Source organism: Panulirus ornatus, chromosome 20 (genome assembly GCF_036320965.1).
Source record: "Panulirus ornatus isolate Po-2019 chromosome 20, ASM3632096v1, whole genome shotgun sequence".
Classification (NCBI taxonomy): Eukaryota; Metazoa; Arthropoda; class Malacostraca; order Decapoda; family Palinuridae; genus Panulirus; species Panulirus ornatus.
The window spans coordinates 49,771,124-49,795,990 of record NC_092243.1 but is presented as its reverse complement, the minus strand read 5'-3'; the positions used below and the strand labels follow the sequence as shown (position 1 = coordinate 49,795,990).

At 38.9% G+C, this 24,867-nt stretch overlaps 1 protein-coding gene across 3 annotated transcripts in view; it reads left to right on the top strand.

The window, feature by feature from the left end:
- Positions 1 to 24,867, top strand: part of LOC139755996 (glucocorticoid-induced transcript 1 protein-like) — a 316,760-nt gene that overhangs the window by 28,307 nt on the left and 263,586 nt on the right. For all 3 annotated transcript variants that reach the window (XM_071674916.1, XM_071674918.1, XM_071674917.1), the window contains exon 2: positions 15,486 to 15,585. In XM_071674916.1, the coding sequence (XP_071531017.1) occupies positions 15,486 to 15,585 (100 nt within the window). The remainder of the gene's footprint in view (positions 1 to 15,485; positions 15,586 to 24,867) is intronic.

Genomic DNA, 24,867 nt, shown 5'->3' with positions numbered 1-24,867 from the left:
GACATTTTCAGTTTGTGGTCCTTTTCTGATAATTCACTTAATAGGTTTCCTTTCCATTGCTGAGTGAGCTGTGGCTTCTTTAGAAGATATGCAGTTCTTTTTCTCCTCATAAAAAGTGCTTGTCTTTTTCATTTTAACCTAGAGCTTTCGTGTTTTTTCTCTCTGTTATATGTCTGTTGCATATTTGGACTACCAAAGTGACCATGTCATTTACACATTCCTTTTCTGTTTTGGAGGAGCGTTATGGATGGGAATGAATGAGACTTATAGGGGAAGAAAGAAAAAGGATGTGCAATTGTGCTACTGCCAAGAGTGTGAGAGGGTATTACAGAGCATGGATAGAGTGGATCAAGAATAGTGTGAGTGAAGGGCAAGATTGGAATTTTGAATGGTGCTTGGGTTTGTGTATATACAAAGGAATTCAAACAGCAACAAACCATTGGGTCTTTTCAAAGCTGTTTGTGATAGTGGAAGATATCAGAAACTCACATAGTAATGTGGTAAAAGTTAGAAGGTGTATAGATAATTCAAAGAGAATTACCTGCAAACTGTCACTTTGATTATGGAGGCACAAAATGAGAGTCATAGACTTGAAGCAAAGTATTCATCGAGACTGTTCTTAAACGTATGTATAGTACTGCTTTCAACCTCTCTGCTTGGCAAATCATTCCATATGTTAACAATCTTGTTGAAGAACAAGTACATCACCTCGGTCGAGGTAAATCGTTTGCCCACGAGTTTGTATCCATTACTACGAGTCATATCAGATGATTCACGTCTTGGGCAACTTGATAGATCAAGATTATCAGAGCCTTTGATCAATTTGGATATTTGTATCAGATTGCCTCTAAACCTTCTCTTTTCTGAGCTGAATAGATTCAAGTCATTTAATCTCATCGCGTAGAATTTGTTTTTCATTCAGTCTTGTTAGGTCGATGCTGTACGGTTTCCATTCAGTCTGTCTTTTTTAGGTAGGGTAACCAAAACTGATCATAGTATTCAAGATCTGGATGAACCAATGAATTGTAAAGAGGAAGGATGATTTCCCAGGACTTAAATTCAAAAGTTCTACTGATGAAACCAAGAATTTTGTTTATTGTTTTCACTACTTCTCTGCACTGCTTATTTTGTTGTAGGTCATCAAGCAGAGATTATTACACACAAGTCTTTTTCCACATTTACCTTTTGCAGTTCAGGAGAATTCATACTGTAGCTTGCCTTTTCGTTTTTACTACCAATGTGTGAAATTTTGCACTTGTCAATATTAAAATCATTTGCTACTTATGAGCACATTTTATTAGTCTGTCTATGTCAGTTTGAGGCTGTATATGATTAAGTTCATTTGTAGATTTATTTTCCAGTTTTGTATCATCTATGAATTGTGATATCTTGCAATGCAGCCCATTATCTGTATCACTGATATGTGTGTGAAAGAGAGCAGGTCCCAAGGCTGATCTCTGTAGCACCCCACTTATTATGTCTGACCATTTTGTGCTTAGTCAATAATCACTACCCTTTGTTTACAGCCAGATAACCAATTTTCTGTCCACTGAAGTACAACCCCATCAATGCCATGTGCCTTAACTTTTGTTAGTAATCTTTGATGCAAAAACTTTATCAAAAGCTTATGAAAGTCTAGATAGATAACATCATCTGATTTATTCATCATACATGTTGATTATATCAAAAATGAACTCAAGAAGATTTATCAGACATGAAAGATTTCATTAACTCAAGAAAATTTGTCAGACATGAGAGATTTCATTGTAAACCATGCTGAGAATCCTTTATTAAGTGAAGATCCTCCAAATGGCTTACAATTCTATCTCGAATGATGGTTTTAATAAGTTTTCCAACTACATAGTAAACTAATAAAACAATAATTTCCAGGCTATCTATCTACTATATCTCTGATACCTGTTCCCTCCAGGAACTCTCATCAAGGATTGGCCATGGCAAAGGAGTCTCCACTTATCTCTGTCCTTACATGCCTCCCTCACACGATTTCCGGGCAGTGACTTATTACCCTTTTTGCATATGGGTGTTACAATGGGAAAATTCCATTCATCTGGAAGTTTTCCTGTTGGAAGTGACTTCTAGAAAAGGGCAGTGAAGGGCTTATTTATCTCATTTTTCACCCTTTTCTTGGATAAAACTTATCAGGGCTTGCTGTTTTATTTATTTTCATTCTGTTTATTGCTGAAAGTATGTCTTCGGCTTTTATGTCAGTTTGTTGAAAAATGTTGCCTTCTCTTATCAGTGAAACTGGGTTTGAGAAAAGGGCTGTGTCATCAGTGGTAGATGCAGATGCAAAAAGTCATTTGATATATTTGCCATGGTTTCATTGTCTTGAACCAAGTCACCATTTTCTGTAATTAATGGACCTTTTGACTGAGTAATGACTCTTGCTTTTAACATAATTGTAAAACTCCCTAGGGTTTCTTTTGCTATTCTCATCCATAAATGCTTCATATTGATGTTTTTGTTGCCATAACTCTTTTACTTTCTCTAAGCAAATTTACATACCTTACTCTGTCGTGTTATTGGATTCTCTGAGTTTCTTATAAGCTACTTTCTTAGACAACAGCCACTTTTATATTTCTGTTCCACCATCATGATTTCATCTTAGAAATAGAAGATCTATAATACATTGATAAGTATGTTTCCTCTGCTGCCTTGAAGGTCTGTGTAAAGTTTTTCCTAGCTATATTCATGTTATTTACATTGACTATATCATCCCAGGTTTGCCTGTCAAGAGCACTGTGAAAATCATTGAAATTTGCATACATAAAATCAGACAAATTTTTTGTGACACGTTGACCAACATTACATGCAGTATTGAACTTGACCTTAAAGTTAATATGCCTGTGATCACTTGTACCAAACTTTTCTCAAACTTCAACATTGTTAAGGAAATCCGCATTTGTATCGATAACTCAATCTATATTCTCATTGTGAGTAGGTTTCTCAAGTCATTGGAGTAAGGTACTATCAAGCAAATTTAGGTAGAATCCGCCCCAGGAGCTACTGGAAAGGGATTCTCACCACTTAGATACTGGTTTGTTAAAATCTCCTGCCGTGATAGAATCTTGTTTCGTTATAAATTTCTGCTATCTGATCATAAGTTCTTTCATCAACCTTTAGTCTGTGTGAGGGGGGTGCCTATAAACTAGTCCTAGAGTTACTTTTTTTTTACATAGTTTATCTTCAAGAAAGAATACTTCCCACGTATTCCCTGCGTGTCGTAGAAGGTGACTAAAAGGGGAGGGAGTGGGTGGGTGGAAATCCTCCCCTCTCATTTTTTTTTTTAATTTTCCAAGAAAAGGATCAGAGAATGGGGCCAGGTGAGGATATTCCCTCTAAGGCCCAGTCCTCTGTTCTTAGCACTACCTCGCTAATGTGGGAGGTGGCGAATAGTATGAAAGAAAGAAATCTTTAATTTCTACAAAAATGAAGTTGACATTCCCAATAGCTGCAATGATTTTTCTGTGGGATTTGAATAAGCTTTAACAAAGAGCAGGACACAACCACCTACTTTGTTTGCCCTATTCCTATTTAACAAAGTGTACCCAGGAATTGAGTATTCAGCAAGAAAGTCTTTGTTGCTGATATCTAATCAAGATTCAGAAATGGCAATTGTATTTGCCTTCTAATGTTGTTGTCTTTAACTCTGAGACCTTATTTCATATACTTCAAGCATTAGCATGAAATATTTTTAGACAAAGATGAGAACTAGTTGGAAAGGTTCTTACAGAGGGGGATGGGTCTGCTCCACATGAGCTGCATTGTTTTACCAAAATGCACGTGTAGGCTCTCAAAGGGGCCTACCAAAATGCATGGCTCCCATTTCATTCAGGTGTAGTCCATCCTTTGTGAACAAACTAAACTACATGTACCTGTGAATATGTAGACCATGTGAGGTAAGGATGAAATGAAGCATTTTTGGAGAAATTTGAATGGCTGTAAAAATGGGTATAAGAGGAGAGAAAGGTGGTTGTAATGGGTGATATGAATGTGAAAGTAGGGTATGATTGAATTGGTGAGATAGCTGGTAAAAGGGTAGTGCCTGGAGTGGATGAGAATTGAAGTTATCTTGTGGATGTATATGCTGAGTGGGGTATATATATTCTTTGCAAACACCTTTTTGCTGTACAAGATGGTCCACAGATATATGTGGATGACAAATGATGGAAGAGAAGAACAAAAGGGTTTGATTGACTATGGCAGTGGATGAAAGGTTGAGAATGGTTGTGCTGGTTGCAAGAGTTATGAGAGGATTCTGAGGAGATTATGACTGTTTTGCTGCTCTTGTGGAGATGAGGATCACGGAGAAGTAGAGGTATGGCTTGAGGTAGAATGGAGAGGTGAAAGTGTTAAGTGAGATGATGAATCAGAAAGAATACAAGAAGTATGAAAAAGGGTGACAGAAAGTTTAGATGTAAGTGCAGTAAATGTAGGGATGCAGTCATGTGTGAATGATATTTTTTTTCATATTGAAGGCTCCAGTCACTGACAAAAGTCCACATCAAGGCTGAGCCTTAATTGGAATGTTGAGAAAATTATGAAATGGAAAAAGAAAAGACAAGGGAAAGTATTTACTAATTTTGGAGGAAGTGAAAAAAACATCTTGAAATGTGCCAGGTCATAGTTATTTGGAATGACATGAGAAGGTAGAGAGTTCCAAAGCTTCGACGTGTAGGGAAAAAAAAAGCAGGTATCAACTTACCAAGTATTGCATGGTCTAGCTAGTGATGTGGGCACACAAGCAGCCTGCTCTTAGGAGCAAGTACCAAAGTAATACTTATGGAAGAGGGAAAGTGAACTAACACGAGATGTAGGGCAAGGGGGGGTCAAGTTTGGAAGTTAGCCTGGGACAGTTAGCCGGACTGTTAAAGATTGTAGAATTAGTAGTTCAGTACATTGTTGTGAGATATAACAATTAAAGGGAAAATGGCTGATGGATGGATGAGATTAAAAATGCTGTGGAAGAAACATATGGAAGATATCTCAAAAGGAATGTAACAGTGAAAGTTCAGCAAAGGAGGAGGAAAGAATAAAAGCTGAATGTTATGAAGCTGATATAGGAAAGCAAAGAAAGAGATTAAGATTTTGGAAGAAAGTTGAGAGAAAAATTTAGGGAAAATAAGAAATTGTACCGAAAGGAGGAGAAAAAGGAAAGGGGTGGATGTAAGAGTGGAATGGTGAATTTAAGAAGTAAGTTAGAGAAGTTGCTGAATCGAAAGGAGGGAGTGAAAGGAAGATGGAGAGTATTTTGAAGAAATGATAAATGTGGGAGAAGGTGATGCAGCAGTTATTACATACATGGGTACAGAAGACAGATAAAAATTTTCAAGGACAGTAAGAATGATTGTAGAAAAGTATCTAGTGAATGGTAAGAAGCTATATGCAACTTTTATGGATCTGGAGAAAGTATATGAAAGTCAAATGGATAGCTTTATGGGATGTGCTAATGGATATATATAGGGCAGGGGAGCAACTGCTGAATGATGTGAAAGCATATAGAGGAGCAAATGCATGTACAAAATTGGATGGAGAGTTGAGTGAAAGTTTTAACACACATGTGCATTTGATGCAGGGCTATGTGATGTTGCTGGCTTTTTAACATATGTATGGTTAGAGTGATAAGAGAGATGAATGCAAAACTAGAGAAAGGGGATGCAGAAATGGAGTGAGGTAGTGAACTATGGTGGATAGTGACAAGCCCATATGCAAAACATTATGTATTGTTTGTTGAGAGAGAAGAGTTGCAAGGTTTAAGTGTGTTTAAGCAATGTAAATACGAGTAAAAGTAAAGTAATGGTGTTTGAAAGGAAGCAGATTTAAATAATTGATTTTGCAAAGCCCTATAGAGTAAGAAAATTGTACTGAACTGTGTTATAGATATGGGGGTGGGAGGGGGGGGGGAGTGGAAGGGGTGACAGAATTCAAGTATTTGGGAACTACCAAATACTTGAAGGAGAGATAAGGATGAGAGCAGTACAAGTTAGAAGAGTCATTGGGTCCCATAGTAGAATAATTAAGGGTAGAGGTGTAAGTATGAAATTGAAGAAGGGATTATGGAAGAACATAATCTTCCCAACCCTGACCTATGCAGCCAAAACATGGGCATGGAATGAGTCACAGAGGTCAAGAATCCAGGTTGTGAAAATTTGCTCTTTGTGAGGAGCAAGTGGTATGACTAGATAGAGTGAAGAAGGAAATGAGGGGGTATATTAGACATGGTATTGTAGGGAATGCAAAGCGAATGATTTGTGGAGTGGTAGAGTGGGTGAAATGTAATATTTGAGGTGGTTTGGACATAGGGAAAGAATGCAAGATGGGTGGTTTACTAAGAGATCGTATGATGATAGGGTTGATATGAGAGGAAGACCACCTGTAACATGGGGAAATAGAGTGGAAGAGTGCCGGAGGGAGAGAATTGGAAGAAGAATGTGTGGAATGGTGTATGCAAGAGAGGCATGTAAGGACAGGGATAAGTGGAGACTCTTGCTGTGGTAACCCCCTTGATGGGAGTTCCCATAGGAAACAGGCATCAAAAAGGTGAATAGATAGATAGATTAGGAGAGTCAGATAACAGAGGACCTGGCAGTGTATGACAGATTTATCTGCTGGAGGATGGTGATAAAGTTGTAATTTCTTAATTGATATAGTTGGAGTACCTATTTGCATATAAGTACCTATTATTATATTCTTTATTATACTTTGTCACTGTCTCCCACGTTAGCAAGGTAGTGCAAGGAAACAGACGAAAGAATGGCCCAACCCAGCCACATACACATGTATATACATACACTTCCACACACGCACATATACATACCTATACATTTCAACGTATACATATATATATACATGCACAGACATATACATATATACACGTGTACATAATTCATATAAGTACCTATGACTGGATTTTTCCTGAATGGCAGGGCTAGTGCATAGTACTCACTACACATCTTGCTTGTTGAAATTTAAGGAGGCCCGACAGAGTGATGGTTCACAGATCATCATTTTGCAATAGCAGTATCCGAGAATTAGAGCACTGATTCATGAAATAACTCAAATTCCTTGCTTTATTGATGGATTTGAAGGAAATTCATAATTCTTTTGGATATTCTTTTTTCTGTTGATAATGAAATATTTAAATAGTGTAAGATTTTTTTAGTTTTATGCATTTCACAATTCATCAAAGAAAAATAACAGAGTGGAAACCTGGAGATTCTTACTGCCATGTAATGCTAGGGACTAGGGGCCACAGGTTTGTTGGGCTCTATTGTGGTTATTTCTTGAAATGATTGTGCAGGCAGATATGGCAAGAAAACCTATGTGAAAAAATAATAAGAGGTTTGAGTACATGTATAACGCATGTAAAGAGAAGATGGCAGGACTAGCTATCCCTGTAGTCCCTTTTTGTTGAAGCAGAAAGTAAGACTGACAGTCATAACATGGAGAGTATGAGATGGTTCCAAGCATCAATTTAATGATTCTCATATTAGGATTGCTGGTCTCATCAAAATAGGACTATAGGGCTAGTCCTGCCATCTATTTCGTACATGCACCATACACTTACTCAAACCTGACTTATTTCCTTCACATATGTTCTCTTGCCATGTCTTGTCGGCACAGTTGTTTTTAAATATAGTCATGATAGAGCCCAACAAACCTATGGCCTCTAGTCCCCAGCATCATAGGGTGCTAAGAATCTCTCAATTTCTGCCTGACTCTATTGCCAATGAGAGGCAGGGCTGAGGCGGTAGTAGTATTGGCCCCTCCAATGACTTTTCCCTCTCTGATAAACCTCCCTCTGTTCCAATTCACTGTACCAACATTTGGGGTCTCCCTAATAATGTCTCTTCGGTTGAACATCGCCTTTCTTGTATCTCTCCTAATATTTTACTTATCTCTAAGACCCAATTGTCTAATGATATTCTAACTTGCCCCTTTTTCACACCCACCTATAATCTCCACTCACAGTTCCAGTTCAAAGGTGATGTCTGTCCTTATTCTGACACCAACACACCCATTGTGCGTCTTGAGGACCCTGAGTCCCCAAACTTTAATGTTGATTAGCTCAAGGTCTCTATGCCACCTCTGACACTTAACCATTGTTTTGCCTACTTCCCTTCTAAACCCTCCTAATTCTAAGAATTATATATCTTTCTTTGACTCTATAAACTCATGCCATGAGACTGTGACATCCTTTCACCCACAAGCCAAGATTTTCTGCTTTGAGGATTTCAAATTTCAACATTCTTGGTAGGGAATATTTGAATTCCTTCCATATAGATGGTGGGGGAGTGAAGCCTTCACTTCTCCATTCTCCATGATCTAGAGCAAATATCTCCCACCCTACCTGTATTCCTGGCTGCTGTGATCACTCTCCTAATTTTCTGGATTTGTTTTTCACCTCTAATCCATACCTCTGTTACTAGAGTCTTGCCTCTTTTTGGTTCATCTGATTACACTCGTTCAATAGTATCCATTTTAACAGCACCTCTCTCTCCAGCAGCCCCTACTAAATGTAAATATTGACACCTCAACAAAGCTGACTAGAATAACGTAGGAAAATTCTTTTCTGACTTTCCTTGGGTAAACTACTTTCTCTTATATGGTAATGCTTCTGTTTCTGCTAAATACACACATACAAAGGTTATTGTCGTGGGAATGGAAGTATTTATCCACTCTTCTTCCAATATGACCTCTTTTTACAGTTCTTGGTTCAGCTGTTCCTATTCTGAGGCTATTCAGGCAAGGGATCAGGCATTTTAGGCTTGGAAAAACTTTTCTTTATTATGACTTCCATTCGTTATTCATCACTTCCCATAGTTACTGCAAGAATGTTATCTGTGAGGCAAGGTGTTCCTTTATTCAAAGGAAGTACAATAACCTCTCTTCGTCATCCACTGATAGAGCTCTCTCGTCTTTAGCTAAGGGCACCTCTAACAACATGTCTTGCTCTACCTTTCCTTTACTTTTCTGTTCTAACAGTACTATAGTTGTCTCTCCTGTAGACAGAGCAACTCTCTTTGATTCCTGTCTCTCCTCTGATTCTCCCTTGGATGGTTCTAACATCCCTTCACCCCCTAATGCTCCTCCTACTAATCCTGTGCTCCTTCCTGTAATTTCTTTTTGAACAATCCAAAAAGCACTTTTCTTTTTGGACACAAGCAAGGTTTCTGGTCCTGATGGCATCCATCCCCATGTGCCGAAAGAGTGTTCCTCTGAACTTGCTCCTGTGCTTGCTTGTCTGTTCCGTGTTTGAAAACTAGAATGTTTGCCTATTGGAAGCATGCATTGGTGAATCCCATCCCTAAGAAGGGCAACTGTTCTAACTCTTCGAATTATCATCCTGTTGCTTTGACATCTGCCATTTCAGATGTCTTTGAATCCTTCCCCAACTCCCATATCCTCAGACATCTTGAATCTCACCGTCTTCTCCCTGATCACCAGTATGGTTTGCATAAATTGCGATCCATTGGTGATATTCTCTCTTATTTTACTAATGTTTGTTTATCATCCTTAAAAGATTTTGGGGAGTCCTATGTAGTTCCCCTTGACATATCCAAAACTTTTGACAGTGTAGCATTGGGGTCTCATCTCTAAGCTTCCTTCTCTTGTCTTTCCTTTTTCACTTTGCTCCCTCATATCTAGTTTCTTCTTTGGCTGATCTATCTCCATGGTTGTTAATGGATCAGCCTCCCCTTTCTCCATGAACAGTGGTGTCCCACAGAGTTCTGTCCTGTCACACACAGTTTTTCTCCATTTCATCAACAATTTTCTTTCCTCCACATATAACCAAATGCACTCATATGCTGATGACACATCCCTGCATTCCTCCACATCCTTCAATTCTGCTTCTTCATCTCGTACTGGATCTGCATCTCATCTCGACACAACTTCCTCAGTAAACTCGTACTTGTGCTGGGTATCTACTGGCGTAGATGAAATCTAGTCAAGTTTTATGCCTTCCAAGACAGTCTATGCCCATCTCTCAGTGAAAAATTCCTCACAATTTTCCTCTCTCCTTTGATGCTTCTTAATTCCACCTCTTAACTCATTGAACATACTTGGTATTACTGTAACTTCCACTCATTCTTGGAAACTGAGAATCTTGTTTAATGGCAAAGTTTCTTTTCCACCAAACAGTCACTTCATTTATACAAAGGATTGATCAGTCCTTGTATGGAGTACTGTTGTCACATCTGGGATGGTTCTAGTGCTGAATCCTTACTTGACAGAGTTGAGTCTAAAACGGTCGGACTTATATCTCCCAGGCTAACTTCAAAACTTGACCTGCTTACCCTACAAGGCATTATTGGTTCACTTTCCCTCTTCCATAGGCATTATTTCGATCTATACTTTCAAGATCTGGCAGCTTGTGTGCCCCCACTCAAGCTACACCATGTAATACTCATCAGTTGCATTGTGGCTTGGCAGTTCAAGGGTATGCTGTTTTGATAACTGTTCTTTTCCTTATACCTCAGAACTTTGGAACTTTGTGCTATCTCATGTCTTTCCCAATAACTATGTCATGGCACATTTTAAAAGACAGGTTTTTCACTTTCTCCAGAATTCATAAATGCTTTCCCATGTCTCACTCTTTTCCCTTTCATTAACCTCTTTATGTTTCAGTTAAGGCCTATCCTTGATGGGGACTTTTTACCTTGAGTGGATCCTCCAATATAAATAAATAAAAAAAGAAAGAAATTCTTATATTCTAGCCACTGACAGTCACCAAGTTTTCATATTCTTAATGTGCAATATAAGTTAGATCTGCCAAACTTGGAAACTTTCTACTGTGTGATTTATTGGCTTTAAGTACCTGTTCCAACCCTTTTGATTGAAAATAGAGTAATGGTAATATATAGAATAGATAATTATATTGAATAAAAATACGGTATGAAGTTCAAGTTAGAGTTATATTGACCAGAAGTAACGGTATGAAGTTCAAGACAGAGTTTTATTGACCAGAAGTAACAGTATGAAGTTCAAAGAGGAGATATAATACAAACATGAGCAAAGGTTTGTTCAGTCTTAGACATAGAACACTGGAATAAACTTCCATCGTATATTGCGAAAGCAAAGACTATCAGTACACTTATAACATCCAGATACATAAGATATTGTTTGTCTGAATTAGAAACTGATGTTACACCATAAGATTGCTCTTGAATGACAGTATAACATACAAATTTGTGATTTTTTTTCTTTACAGAGTAATGGATAAAATCCTTCTCCCCACAGTATCCAGTGGCTTTAGTTTTCCATTAATCCTGTCCTATTCCAGTATATTCTTTGTTTACTGCTGGGTGCTTCTTCATTGCAATTTTCATGCCAGCTGATATGCCAGAAGGAATGTTGGGTAAGGATGAGCCTTCTGGTGTACCATCCTGATTATATTTGTGTAGAAAAGGAATTTAGGACATTATTACTGCCCTCCAGCAAATAACCTTTTCATAGATCATCAGGCCTTTTGATAACTGGCTTTCCTATGTGAAATAGTCTCATTTTTATAGTCTACCAAATATTCCTATGCATTTTAAATGGTAGTCATATGTAAGTATAATATTGCATCAGATGATTTTAATGACAGGTGTCTATGTAGATTTTGATGTGTGAGATTATCAGACTTTCAAAATGATATTTATTTTGAAGATTTCACTTGTGAAAGATTTCACAGGGTGTAAGCAATAGTGGCTTTCTTTAATACATGCAGTTTGCTCAACACTACTTTGAATGTATATACAGTACTTTAATGGAGTAGTGTTATTACCTGTCTGTCCATGATTACTCATTTTTGCAGTATGGTGTGGGACTTCTGCATTCTTGCGACCCTATCTCTTTTCTGTTATAGTCTTTTGGACTTACTAATAATACTCCTATTTTAATTGTCATTGCATTCAGTGAAAAAGCTGTGAAACAAATGCTTTATACTCATTCATATGGTCATTAGAAACATAAAAGGACTGCATGAAGAAAAAACAACACTTTTTTCCCTCTGTGAAATGATAAAGGAACTGAAATCACTATACCAGGCTCTGTAGACCAGGGCTCATTAACTCCTAAAACAACTCCAAAACAAGACCTTTATAGATGGTGGGTTGTTAGGGAAGTGCATGCATGTTCTAGAGAGGGGGGCATGTCTGCTGTCTCTTATAGGTGGGGTGGGAAGGCTGGGATGTGAATCAGTTGGTGTTTGCTGATGACATGGTTCTGGTGGCAGATTTGAGTGAGAAAAGTCCAAAGCTAGTTCACAAGTTTGAGAGTGTGTGTGGAAGAAAGTTGACAGTAAGTGTGAATAAGAGCAAAGTTATTAAATTTAAAAAGAGAGAAATGAGTCATTTAAAATGTGAATTTAGATAGAGGCAACGTAGAGAAAGTGGAATGTTTTAGATTTCTGGGAGTGGACGGGGCAGCAGATGGAACCATGGGAGTTCAAGTGATGCAAGGTGGTTGAGATAGCTAAGGCTTTGGTCACTTTGAGGGGTGTGTGGAAGAGAGGTCAATTTCTGTAGGCAAAGTTGGGTTTATTTGAGGGAATAGTAATCCTGACAGTGATGCATGGATGTAGGGTGTGGGCCCTAAATGAGAAAGTGTGGAAGAATGTGTTGGAAATAAGATGTGTTGGAAATAAAATGTTTGAGGACAGTGTGCTGCATAATGGCAGCTGATTGATTTTAAGAAATGATAAGGTAAGAGAGACATAGAAGCAAGAATAATATGTGAGAGAGCTGAAGAGGGTGTGATGAAATGGTTTGAACATTTGAGTGAGGAGAGATTGACTAAGAAGGAATACTTGTTGGAAATGGAGGGAACAAGAAAGGGAAAACCTAAGAGGAGGTGGAAGGATGGAGTGAAACATACTCTGAGTGGACTTGGCTTGAACATACAAGAGGGGATAAGGCATGTATGGGATAGTGAATTGGAGTAATGTGGTATACAGGTGATTGCGCTATCACTGGGTGGTCCGTAAACCACAGATAGGTCTGTGGGGTTTGGCTATGGACAGGAGGTTCTGGTCTTGGTGTATCATACATGACACTTAAAGAGTGGATGTGATGAACTGAGGCCTCTCTTTGTCTTTGCCTGGCTTTACCACAGTGCTTGGGAGTTTCTGAGTAAGTATAACGATAAACATGCACATTGGCAGTTCCCTTGACAGTCAGGGATTTCTCCCATACTTTTAAGTATGTTGTGCCAAAACATTTACAAATCGTCTTCACAATATGAAAGTGAAAATAGTGGACAAAATATACCTCTGAAGTGTTTTTTTTCATTGTGTGAATATTTTTGAAACTTTGTTGAAGACATGTTTTTAGGCATTTTGGAAAACAGAGATTTGTAGGGTAGGAAAGGAAATTTAAGGAGTGAAGGGGTTAAGGTAACAACCCAACTGACTTCTTCCTGGGCTGTAATTCCCCTAGATAAACCTATAACATATCTTTCACCTGATCACAGTAGTTTGAGAGGGCTGTTGAAAACATGCTCATGCACTCTGCCCCAGGGTGAGATTCTTGGAAATCGCACTTTTTAAAAATTGAATGCAAAACACCTCTAGCAGTATTCTCTGGATAGAACAAGATGACTTACATCATCCCACTCCACAGAGGAGGAAACAAGGCAATCTGAATATATATCAACTGATTGCACTGACTTTCCTTGTAATTGAAAGTTTTGAGAGAGTCCTAAGATGTAAATTGACTGACTTTATGGAATTATTTGATATGTTTAAACCATGACAACATTAGATTTAGGTGAAAAGATATGGTCTTCATCTGTTACTTGACCACCATGTGTCAAGATTATAGAGATACTGAAGAATAAACAAAATGCTGATGTGAAATATGCAGACTTTGTGAGAGCATTTGGTAAATATGACCATAATGCCACAACATATAGAATAGGAAAGAAGGGAATAACTGGCAAGATTGGAAGACAGATTTACTACTTCTTAACTAATAAATCACAACATTTTGTAAATCAGACTATTTCATGTCCCACCACAGTAAAATGATCAGTTTCTCAAGGAATTGTTGCACGCTCTTTGCTCTTCATCCTAGTTCATGTCATTAACACAGGCATGACTCACAGCTTATCCTCCTCTAATGGATGATACTTGAATAAGTATAAAAATCTTGTCAGTAGAAGGCACTGAGAAACTGCACTCTGACAGGAACAGAGCCCTCCTTAGAGCAACTCAAAACAACAAACTTTTCTGTGAGTCCTAACTTCTCTGATATTGGGAGAGAAAAAATTAGAACAGCACAGAAGACTAGACAGACATGAGCACTGTCATATCACAAATGAACTGTATGAAGGACCTTAGAGAAAGGATGGCTGACAACATTACCTCATATAACAAAAGAGGACAGCAGTTGCCTCCTCTAAAAAGATAGTAATATGGATCTTGTGGAACTTTAAGGCAAGGGAGAAAGAGCCAAGGGTGTTGCTTTTCAAGGCACTCATACTCTTACAGAAAAATGATTGTCCTAACATTGCTGGACTATTACGAACGGCTCAAAACATTGACACTGTACTCTCAGGAACAGAAAAGTGAGAGTTAAGTTATCATTTGCTCCTGGGAAATCCTAGAAAGCAGGGTCCCAGACCTACTTGATATTTTTTAATGTGTATAATTACCTCAAGAGCAGTTTCTGTGACAGATGCCTGGTGTTACCCAGGACATTTCTAAAAGCTTCTGCAGCCCAAGGCTGTGCTACTTTCAGTATCTTGGAAATGTGCTCTTGGAGTGGTAAGTTCTTTGGCAAGACTGTAAACCAAATGATACAGCCTTTGTAACTGTTCACTATTGGCATGACAGGCATGGAAGACTTAGAAGTATTTCCCCTAAAATCAAAAGGTGTAATAAGCACAAAAAGAGAAAATAGCTTAAACATCCAGGCCCCAGGGTTGTACAATGGGGAAATTTAAGAAGGTCTTGGAAGAGTAATTACAAAGTGTACCAGGCCAGCTAAGCTGTGGTGGTTACATGGGCCTGTAGGCTGAGGCTTTCAACAGCCTAGTTACTAATGTCTGAAGTCTACATCAGGTTAAGCTATTGATACATTGTCCTAAACTCCTCTTTCCCTTCTTTTTTCTTGTGTGGATAATAACATAGGTTTTAGCCTATCTTTTTTGTTCCGCTCCCTTGCCTTTTTCGCTAGTTTTTTTTCTTACTTCTAGACTTCCCAGCAGCTAGCAAGTTAGCAGATCTGCAAACATGATCTGATGTCAACTTAAATTTTTAAGTGATATACAGACTTGAGAATGAAATGCACAACTTCACTTTTACCTCATATCTATGAATAGTTTCACCTTGTCAAGAAATTGCTTACATGAATAATAGTTATGGTAATTTGAGTGCAAATGAAAAAATTATATAATTAGTTAGGAATTCGATGTAAGTAGCTACTATTAATTGTGTTTATGTTGTATATGGGCAGTATCTGCATCAGTTACATTTTCAGGCAATGCACCGAACGAGTCCGTTGCGATTGAGGAATAGAATTTCTCCAGATACTGAAATTACACCTGGTCTTGATCTTAGCACCGCTGTAACGAGTAAAGGTAGGTTCTTTGTGTATGATAGATACTTCATGATAGTATTCTTTAAGAATTAGCAGTTTCTCCACCTAATTAGAAATGCCTAGGTTGAAATATCTTTATGTGTAGTGCATATTTTACAGTCAGGAAAAGTTGTGTTGAATTAGGAAAAAGGACATATATCTGATATCTGTTGATTATTGGTATGCAGTTGTATTTGGTGTAACATGACAGCCACCATTTGTTATTGTTGTTTAATGTATATACTAGTATTACAAGGCTTTGTGATGTATAGGAATATTTACATTTGTTACCAAACAATTTATAGCAAGGTCATAACTCAAAGGATTGTAATCATGAAATGTTGCATGTTGAATTGTTTCTGAACAGGTGCTGTACCACACTTCTCAGTAGAGAAAGGTTTAAGTCATGAATCATCTATCTATGGTGAATAGATATTTCCAAGCATCTTTAGTTTTTTACTAAAATATTGATATAGTAAATTTCATTTTTTGTTAATGTAATTGTCCTACCCCTTTTAGTAAGGTAATATCAGGAACAAGTGAATATTGGTCTCATTACACACTTCTTGTCTCTTGCTACCATTCACAGCCAAGCCTCACAGGTTACTTCTTGATGAACCTTGATTGCCTTCGTATGCCATGGTTTAGCCCATTAACAGCATCTCACGCCACAAGCACCACATCAACCCAACATAATTCATACCCTGGTATCCCACAAGCTTACTTCACTCCAATTTTTCTTCTACTTCTCAGTTTCCCCCTTCCATCCGCTCCTTTTACTTCTTACATGTAAATCCTCTTTGTCAGTCTTCATTCACTCATTTTTTTTGTCTAGATCATTTCGGTACACTTTGGATACTCATCTCAGTCAGACTGTCCTCACAGTCACACCTTTCTCAGACAGTATCATTTCTTACATGATTGGGCTTCATAATGCTGCAAATTGTTATCAAGCACTTCATATCCAACACTAGCTTCCTCCTATCATTTGTATTTAAGGCCCAGTACTCATCTTTGCAATACTGTCTGGACAATTACATCTTCAAATATAACATCCTTATAGGAGTTGACCTCTTCCACAGCATACCTTGATGCACCTTGGAAATTAGCCCTCTGCTAATTTCAACCTTCATGGTTCCATTGACTTTCATATTCACTCCTGGGTACCTAAAAGTTCCTCTATAGAGTCTGCCACAAGAGCCTCACCATCAGCAAATAGCATCTGGCTCGCCTTCCATCTCCCCACTCCTAGCATATCCATAGTTGGTTCTCTCGATCATTCCTACATGATCCGTCTGCCTTACATCTCATGTGGTCCTCAAGCCTCTCATTTCCAGCACATCCAACATCCTCTTCTCATAATGCATTTGAGGCTAAAGATTCTTATTCATACAGTCCTCTCAGGACTGCTGTGCCTTTAAACATACCCACCTTTGCTCTTACCGTCACTAACCTTTCTTTCAACATACTTACTAATGCATCCAAATCTTATCCTCCTTGTCATCACTGTGATTCACTCCAGACGCCTTGGTTTCATTCACTGCCAGTTCATTTACTACGTACCTAAAGTACTCTACTTCCACCATGTCCTCCCAGTTTAAAGTCACACTCACCCTTTTCTTTCCTACCTCCTGCTGCACCTCATTACCTTACTTTTGTCCACATTTCAGTTTTAGCCTTATTTTTAAATGCTCTCCCAGACTCTGTCACCTGCTTCTGGAGTTTCTTGTAGAAGTCTACCATCAGAGCCATGTCATTTGCAAATGGCAACTGGTCTTCTTCCTCCATACTGCAGACTTGCCCTTTGCTCCATGACCCCTCACATTTACCTCCCTCACCACCCCATCCATAAACAAATTAAATTGTCATGGGGACAACCCAATTCCCTGATTCAGATCCACCTTCTCCTGGAACCAATTATATTCCTTCCTTCCTATTTGTTTAAGTGCCATATTCTTTTGACAAGAGCTCATTACCATTTTCATGTGTCCACATCCCCCTTGTGCATTCCTCACTTACATTTAACCCTTATACTTAAGCATTGCTTTTGTGTATACCTCCCCCTTCATTAGTTTCATTTAATCTTACCCTGTGCCATTTGTTGCTCAGTCATTCCTGGTATCTCTCCAAACAGGCCACTTTTCCAGACTCATTATTTTGCGACATATGTTTCACATGTGTGTCATTTCATAAGCTAACACCAACTTTCACACTTATCTCTACCAAGATGTGATTAGACATTCCACCTTTACATTCAGCGTGTCCATTGCATCCTTGCCACTCAGCATGTAATTCATAATTTCCAGTGACCTCCAACCCCACTCACCCACATTTACTTATGAGTGCCTCTTGTTTTAACCATTTATCACCAGTCACCTTCCTTCTTTTAGCACACAACTCATCAAGGTTTCCTCATTTTCATTTTCACCAGGGATTCCATCCCTCTAATTATACCATCATTTAATACATTACCCACCCTTTATTACTCACCTTTTATTCAGATCCCGTTTCTTGAAAATTGTCAGATTCTTGCTTGGCTCCCTCCAGAATAGATTCCTTTCCTCTTAACTCCTCTAACTATAAGCAACATATGCTCTTACAGTCATAAACCTCTTTTGGTGTATGTACTTTCATTTTTTAACTCACTTAGATCTTGAACTCTTTTCCTTGCACTCTTTAAAACACTGTAGTAGCTCATTCCTCATGAGAAAAACTACCTCTTTTTTTCACTTTTGTCCAATCACAAATCCCTGGATTTTCCACTTGAACATTCCTGAACCACTCCCCCACCCTTACCCTTCAGTTCTGTTTCACTCAGTAGGAGAACATCAAACAAAACACCTATCTCTCCTTTCATTCTGGTTACAGCCACACTCACTCAAACATTAGAGTCTGAGCCACGGAGTCACTATCCTCGAGCAGCAGATTTCTCTCTTGTATTTAAAAAGTGACAGTGCAAGAGGGGAGATACTCCAGGGCAATTATAGGTAGAATTCTTTCTTTCCTATCTCTGAGGATTTCAGAAATATGATGATATTGTATTCATCTGGGAACTGAAATCAGCAAGGCTGTATTATCGAAAGATTATTGAATGATCACTTCCCAGTCAAGTATCACTGTGTACCCCTTGTGATTGATCACATATCAGTTTAGTTGAAGATAGATTAGTTATTTTTGTCTGTTTATAGCTCTGACAGTTGTAAGAAAAGATGGATCTTCTAGTCATGTAATATGTTGATTTATTGAATAAGACTAGAAATGTGTTTTACCTCTCACAGGATCCAGAATGCATACTTTTCAACCAGAAGTGGAAATACTAACTATTTTTAAAAGAGCATAACTTATAACTTTATATTACATGTAGATGTGCAAAATTACTGTGAAATAAAGCTTTATGGTCCTAGAAGAGGAGCAGTCAAGTGAATCAGGAATTGTACTCTGCATCATGGACATAATTCAGTCCTTTGGAATACAGTAGAGGAAGCTCCTAGCTTGATCTGTTCATAAAGTTACTAAACAGGTAATGCAGAACATCCTCTTTACTGTTATTTTTAATGGCATGAAAAGTTTAATCTGAGCTTGCATGTTTCAGCTCTTAATTCATTGTTGACTGACTATCAGACTAGATGACTTATTATCAAGTCTGTGTGTTTTGTAAAAGGGTGTCAGACCCTTGCAGAGAGAATTACTAGTTAGAAATATTGTCTAAGTCTTCACGCATTAGCCTTACACCAGTGTTTCTTCCAAACAGATTCTTTTGATTTTTGTTTTACATCTACAAGTATAGCTCTTACCTTTTATGTTTTTCAAATTACTTATCCATGTGTTTGGAGAGGTCCTTTGCCAGATGCAGGGGTTACTTTCCCGAAAAAACCTGTGGTTGGTAGAACTGTAGTTGGCCTTATAGGAAGTAAGGGGGCTTAGGGGGAGTGACCCTTGAGAGACATAACTGAAGTCTTGTTATGAACACAAAAGTTTTAAAGAAATTAAGTACAAGACTTTATACAAAAGGAATAAAGATAAGATGATTTATAGAACAATGGCAGTACATTATCACTGATGGATGGTCTGCATTGGGCCTCTGTAATCTCACAAAGCAGCCAGTCAGGTATATCACACAAAAGGCTGCTTAAGTTTTCATTTTGATTTACGTTGTTGACTCATTAATGCCAGAATGCCTCCAAACAGACACTGAACTTTCACCATGTGCAAGGCAATCAAATAAGTCCATTTTTTGCTCTAAAGACATCACTTTCCTTGCCTTTCTTGGAGTTGCACAACTGGCATCACTGATTATGCTAAGAGGCCATATCTAAAGATACACATAGTAAAAGACAAGTTAAAGTTATCAAAAGTTTGTGATGCGTTAAGATCACTTATGGAGTTCCTCAATTGTTGAGTCACAGTAAGATAGAACCACACAGCAAGAGCTAGAAAACAATGCTTGGGCAAAGCAGTTATTTCACTCGCCCATCGTTTTATGCAGATTTGCATCACCACCATGCTAGATCCTGCCAGCTGTAGCTAGAATTATCCCCTGGCCACCACAGTACTTGCCCAGTGGGCAGAAAAAATACCACGGATACTCAAAACACTACATTTTGATTTCAAAAAACACTATTGTTTTATCTTAGAAACTCCTTATATGTGCAGCTTCCAGAAATTACCCATGCTCACTGTGAAAAAAGTTGTTTACAGAAGTTGCATATGCCATACAAAATTGAAGAAAGATACTCAAAAAAGTAATCCTTTCTTCTATCTTGGTGTGGAAGGGTAATGAGTGGATGGGGGGAGGCCTTGGCAGCATGGATGTTACTTTTCTATGTAAGTGTGCTATGAATACGTTCTTTACCTTGTGTGATTGATTTCATTCTGTAGACACTGATTCACAGTACTTGATGGTATGTCCAATGTGATAGCATCGTACATATGCATCATTTATTGATTTTTAAGGTTTTGTATATTATTGATATACTTATATAGTAATTTTTTTTTTTTTTTGCTTTGTCGCTGTCTCCCGCGTTTGCGAGGTAGCGCAAGGAAACAGACGAAAGAAATGGCCCAACCCACCCCCATACACATGTATATACATACGTCCACACACGCAAATATACATACCTACACAGCTTTCCATGGTTTACCCCAGACGCTTCACATGCCTTGATTCATTCCACTGACAGCACGTCAACCCCGGTATACCACATCGCTCCAATTCACTCTATTCCTTGCCCTCCTTTCACCCTCCTGCATGTTCAGGCCCCGATCACACAAAATCTTTTTCACTCCATCTTTCCACCTCCAATTTGGTCTCCCTCTTCTCCTCGTTCCCTCGACCTCCGACACATATATCCTCTTGGTCAATCTTTCCTCACTCATTCTCTCCATGTGCCCAAACCATTTCAAAACACCCTCTTCTGCTCTCTCAACCACGCTCTTTTTATTTCCACACATCTCTCTTACCCTTACGTTACTTACTCGATCAAACCACCTCACACCACACATTGTCCTCAAACATCTCATTTCCAGCACATCCATCCTCCTGCGTACAACTCTATCCATAGCCCACGCCTCGCAACCATACAACATTGTATGTCCAGAAGAAAGAAAATTACCTCTGTATTTCCTGTGTGTCATAGAAAGTGACTAAAAGGGTGGGAGGGGAGGATGGAATCCCCCCTCTTGTATTTCAATTTCTAAAAGAAGAAACAGAAGAATGAGCCCTTCAGGGAGTGCTCATCCTCCTTTAAGGCTCAGGCTGGGGTGTCTAAATGTGTGTGGATGTAGCCAAGATGAGAAGAAAGGAGAGCTAATTAGTATGTTTGAGGAAAGAAACCTTGATGTTATGGCTTTGAGTAAAACAAAGCTCAGGAGTAAAGGGGAGGGATGGTTTGGAAATGTTTTAGTAATAAAGTCAAGAGTTGGTGAGAGGATAAGAGCTAAGGAAGGATCAGCACTATTCCTGAAGCATGAGTTGTGGGAGTGTGTGACAGAGTGTAAGGCTGTAAATCTAGATTAATGTGGGTCCTCTAGGGATGAGGAGGCATTCTGCTGGATGGCTTTTTCAGATGTTTCATCGAGAGTCATCTGCCTCATTAACAGTGGTTTTTGTCTTAGATGTCTCTCTTTGATTTTATAAACTGACATGATTCCTTTTTGTTTTATGGATGCATGCTGCTCAAGTCCTTCAATAAGCGCATCATTTTCACCATGTCATCTATAAGCTTCATTTTTTCTTATCACTGTTACCCATAAGGGTATTTGCAGGCTTTTTTGACATTTTCAACAATACCTTCATACCTCATTCGTACCACAGAGCAGAGAATAAGCAAAGCACAATGAATAATGCACGAAGGTCTGGTGATGATGGTTTGTAACAAATTTATGCCATTAGAGTGTCAAAGCCTTGCATGGACAAGTGATGTCAGGTGTGGAATTTTCCACTTGCAATGCCATGTTGCTGCTCAAAAAAGTTTTGAATTTTGGAGCATTTCAGATTTCAGATTTTTGAATTAGGGATGCTCGACCTGTATGGAAGTAGATATTTACATGGGCAGAATTTTATTGATATCAGTAAAAGAACAATTAACCACATTTTATGAAAGGAATAGGGAAGAAAGAATATTTCCCACGTTTTCCCTGCATGTCGTAGAAGGCAGCTAAAGGGGTGGTGGAAGCAGGGGGCTGGATATCCTCCCCTCTGTTTTACTTTTCCAAAAGAAGGCACAGAGAAAGGGGCCAAGTGAAGATTTTCACTTGTATAGGAGTCATGTAAAGCTGGCATCACATTTACAGTCTTTTTGAGGATCTCTGGGTGATTGAGATGCTAGTTTTCCTCCAGTTGTGATGAGGATTGTCACCAGATTCCTCAGTAGGTACCTTCAGTAGGTAGGCAAGTCAAACAATGGCTGGAAAAAATAATATGTCTCGACATGCTCCGTAGTCCTATGTGCTAGTGTCTGTGACATGTGCTGCATTCATCAACACCAGTGTCTGTTGAGATACACCACAGTTAAAGGGTTAAAGGAACTGAACTGAAGTCATTTTATATGTCATCCTCTATGTATGTCAGATTTGCTGTTAGAAATTCCTTCCAGGAGGCTTGTCATTATGTATCTTTGAACTCTCATTGAGACACTCTCTTTTACCAGCACTGTTTTAAACTACATCATTCCATTTCATTTTTGGTTTCTTTCTATGTCTTTCTATATCTTTGACATTCATTCCCTCTGGGAACTCCCATCAAGAGGTGGCCATGGCAGAGTCTCCACTTATCCTTGTCCTTACATGCCTCCCTTGCATACATCATTCCACGCATTCTTGCACCATTTTACCCCTTCCAGTATTCCTCCACCCTGTTTGCCCATGTCACAAGTGGTCTTCCTCTCACATCAGTCCCTTTGATTGTACTATCATACATTCTCCTTGTAAACTCCCAGTCTTGCATTCTTTCCACATGCCTAAACCACCTCAAAGTATTGCATTTCACCCATTCTTCCATTCCATAATTCATTCCCATTGCATTCCCTGCCATACCAGTTCTCTCATACACTCCTTCATTTCATTCTTCATTCCATGTAGTCACACCACATGCTCTTCTCAAATAACTCATTTCCTCAGCCAGGATTCTTGACTTCTGTGACTCATTCCATGTCTATGTTTCAGCGCATAGGTCAGGGTTGGGAGGACTGTGTTGTCCTGTCATCTTTTCTTCACTTCCATACTTATACCTCTACACTTCATTATTCTATTAAGGGACCCAATGACTCTTCTACCCTTACTGCTCTCTCCCTTATCTCTCCTTTCATATCACTAAACTTACCCAAGACAGCTCTTAGATACTTAAATTCTCTCATTTCTCCCAGTCTTCCCCCCCCCCCCCCCCCCCAATATCCAAAGCACAGTGTAGTACACTTTCTTCTTTCACTTTTTTTTCAGCTGAGGTGGCATGGGCAGCTGAGGCCCTAATCAACACCATCCCTTTAACATGGGAAATGGTGGTCAAATATGATAAATGAATGAATATTACCGAGCCTGAGTCAGGTACCCATTTTATCCACTGACCCCTGAGGGTGGATGAACAGCTGGGTTGACTTTGGGCCAACTGCTGCAACCAGGATTTGAATCTATACACTCCACCCTGGGCAACCCATGAATGCAACACAGTCAGGAATGCAACTGCTACACCAAGGGAGTCTGTTTCCTTTCAGATACCATTTACCTTCAATTACCTACATTTGCACACATCATAAAACACTTTTACAACCTTCTGCAACTCTTCTTCGCTTTCAGTAAACAACAGGCTTGCCACTGTGGCAAACAGGCTTGCCACTAGCCACCATATGTCATCACCACATTCCGTCTCTGCACCCCTTTTCCCTAGTTTTGCTTTCATCTCTCATCATTCCATCCACATAAGTATTGAAAAGCCACGGTAACATAACACAGCCCTGCCTCACACCGACATGTATCCCAGAACTTTCACTCAATTCTCCATCCATTCTTACACCTGCATTTGCTCCTCTATAGAAGGCTTTCACACCATCCAACAGTTGTCCGTTGATACCATTTGTCCTTAACACATCACATAAAGCATTCCACTTCGCTCTGTCACATGCTTTCCCCAGCTCCATAAAGGTTTCCCTAGATACTTTTCCATGGTCATCTTTACTACAAAAATCTGATCCACAAATACCCTACCTTTCCTAAAACTCCCTCGATCTTCACTTATTCTGCATTCAGTCACTTCCATCACTCTGTCAATCAATATTCTTGCATAAACCTTTCCTGGTATACTTAACAGACTTATTATTTTATTCATTCATTATACTTAGTCGCTGTCTCCTGCCTTAGCAAGGTAGCGCAAGGAAACAGGTGAAAGAATGGCCCAACCCTCCCACTTACACATGCATATACATAAACGCCCACACACACACATATACACACCTATACATTTCAACATATACATACATATACATGCACAGACATATACATATGTACACTGCCTTTATCCATTTCTGTTGCCACCCCGCCACACTTAACAGACTTATTCCCCCATAATTGCTACATAGATCCTCAGCATCTTTTCCTTTGATTAATGGAACAATAATATCTTTCACCCAATCCTCAGGCACAACCTTCTGTTTCCATGCTAAATTTCTTATCAGATGCAGCCACTCTTATCACACTTTCTTCTCCATACTTCAACATTTCAGCTGTAGTCCCATCCACTCTAGGTGCCCTTCTTACCTTCAGCCTCATTATTGCTCTTCCTACCTTTTTTTTT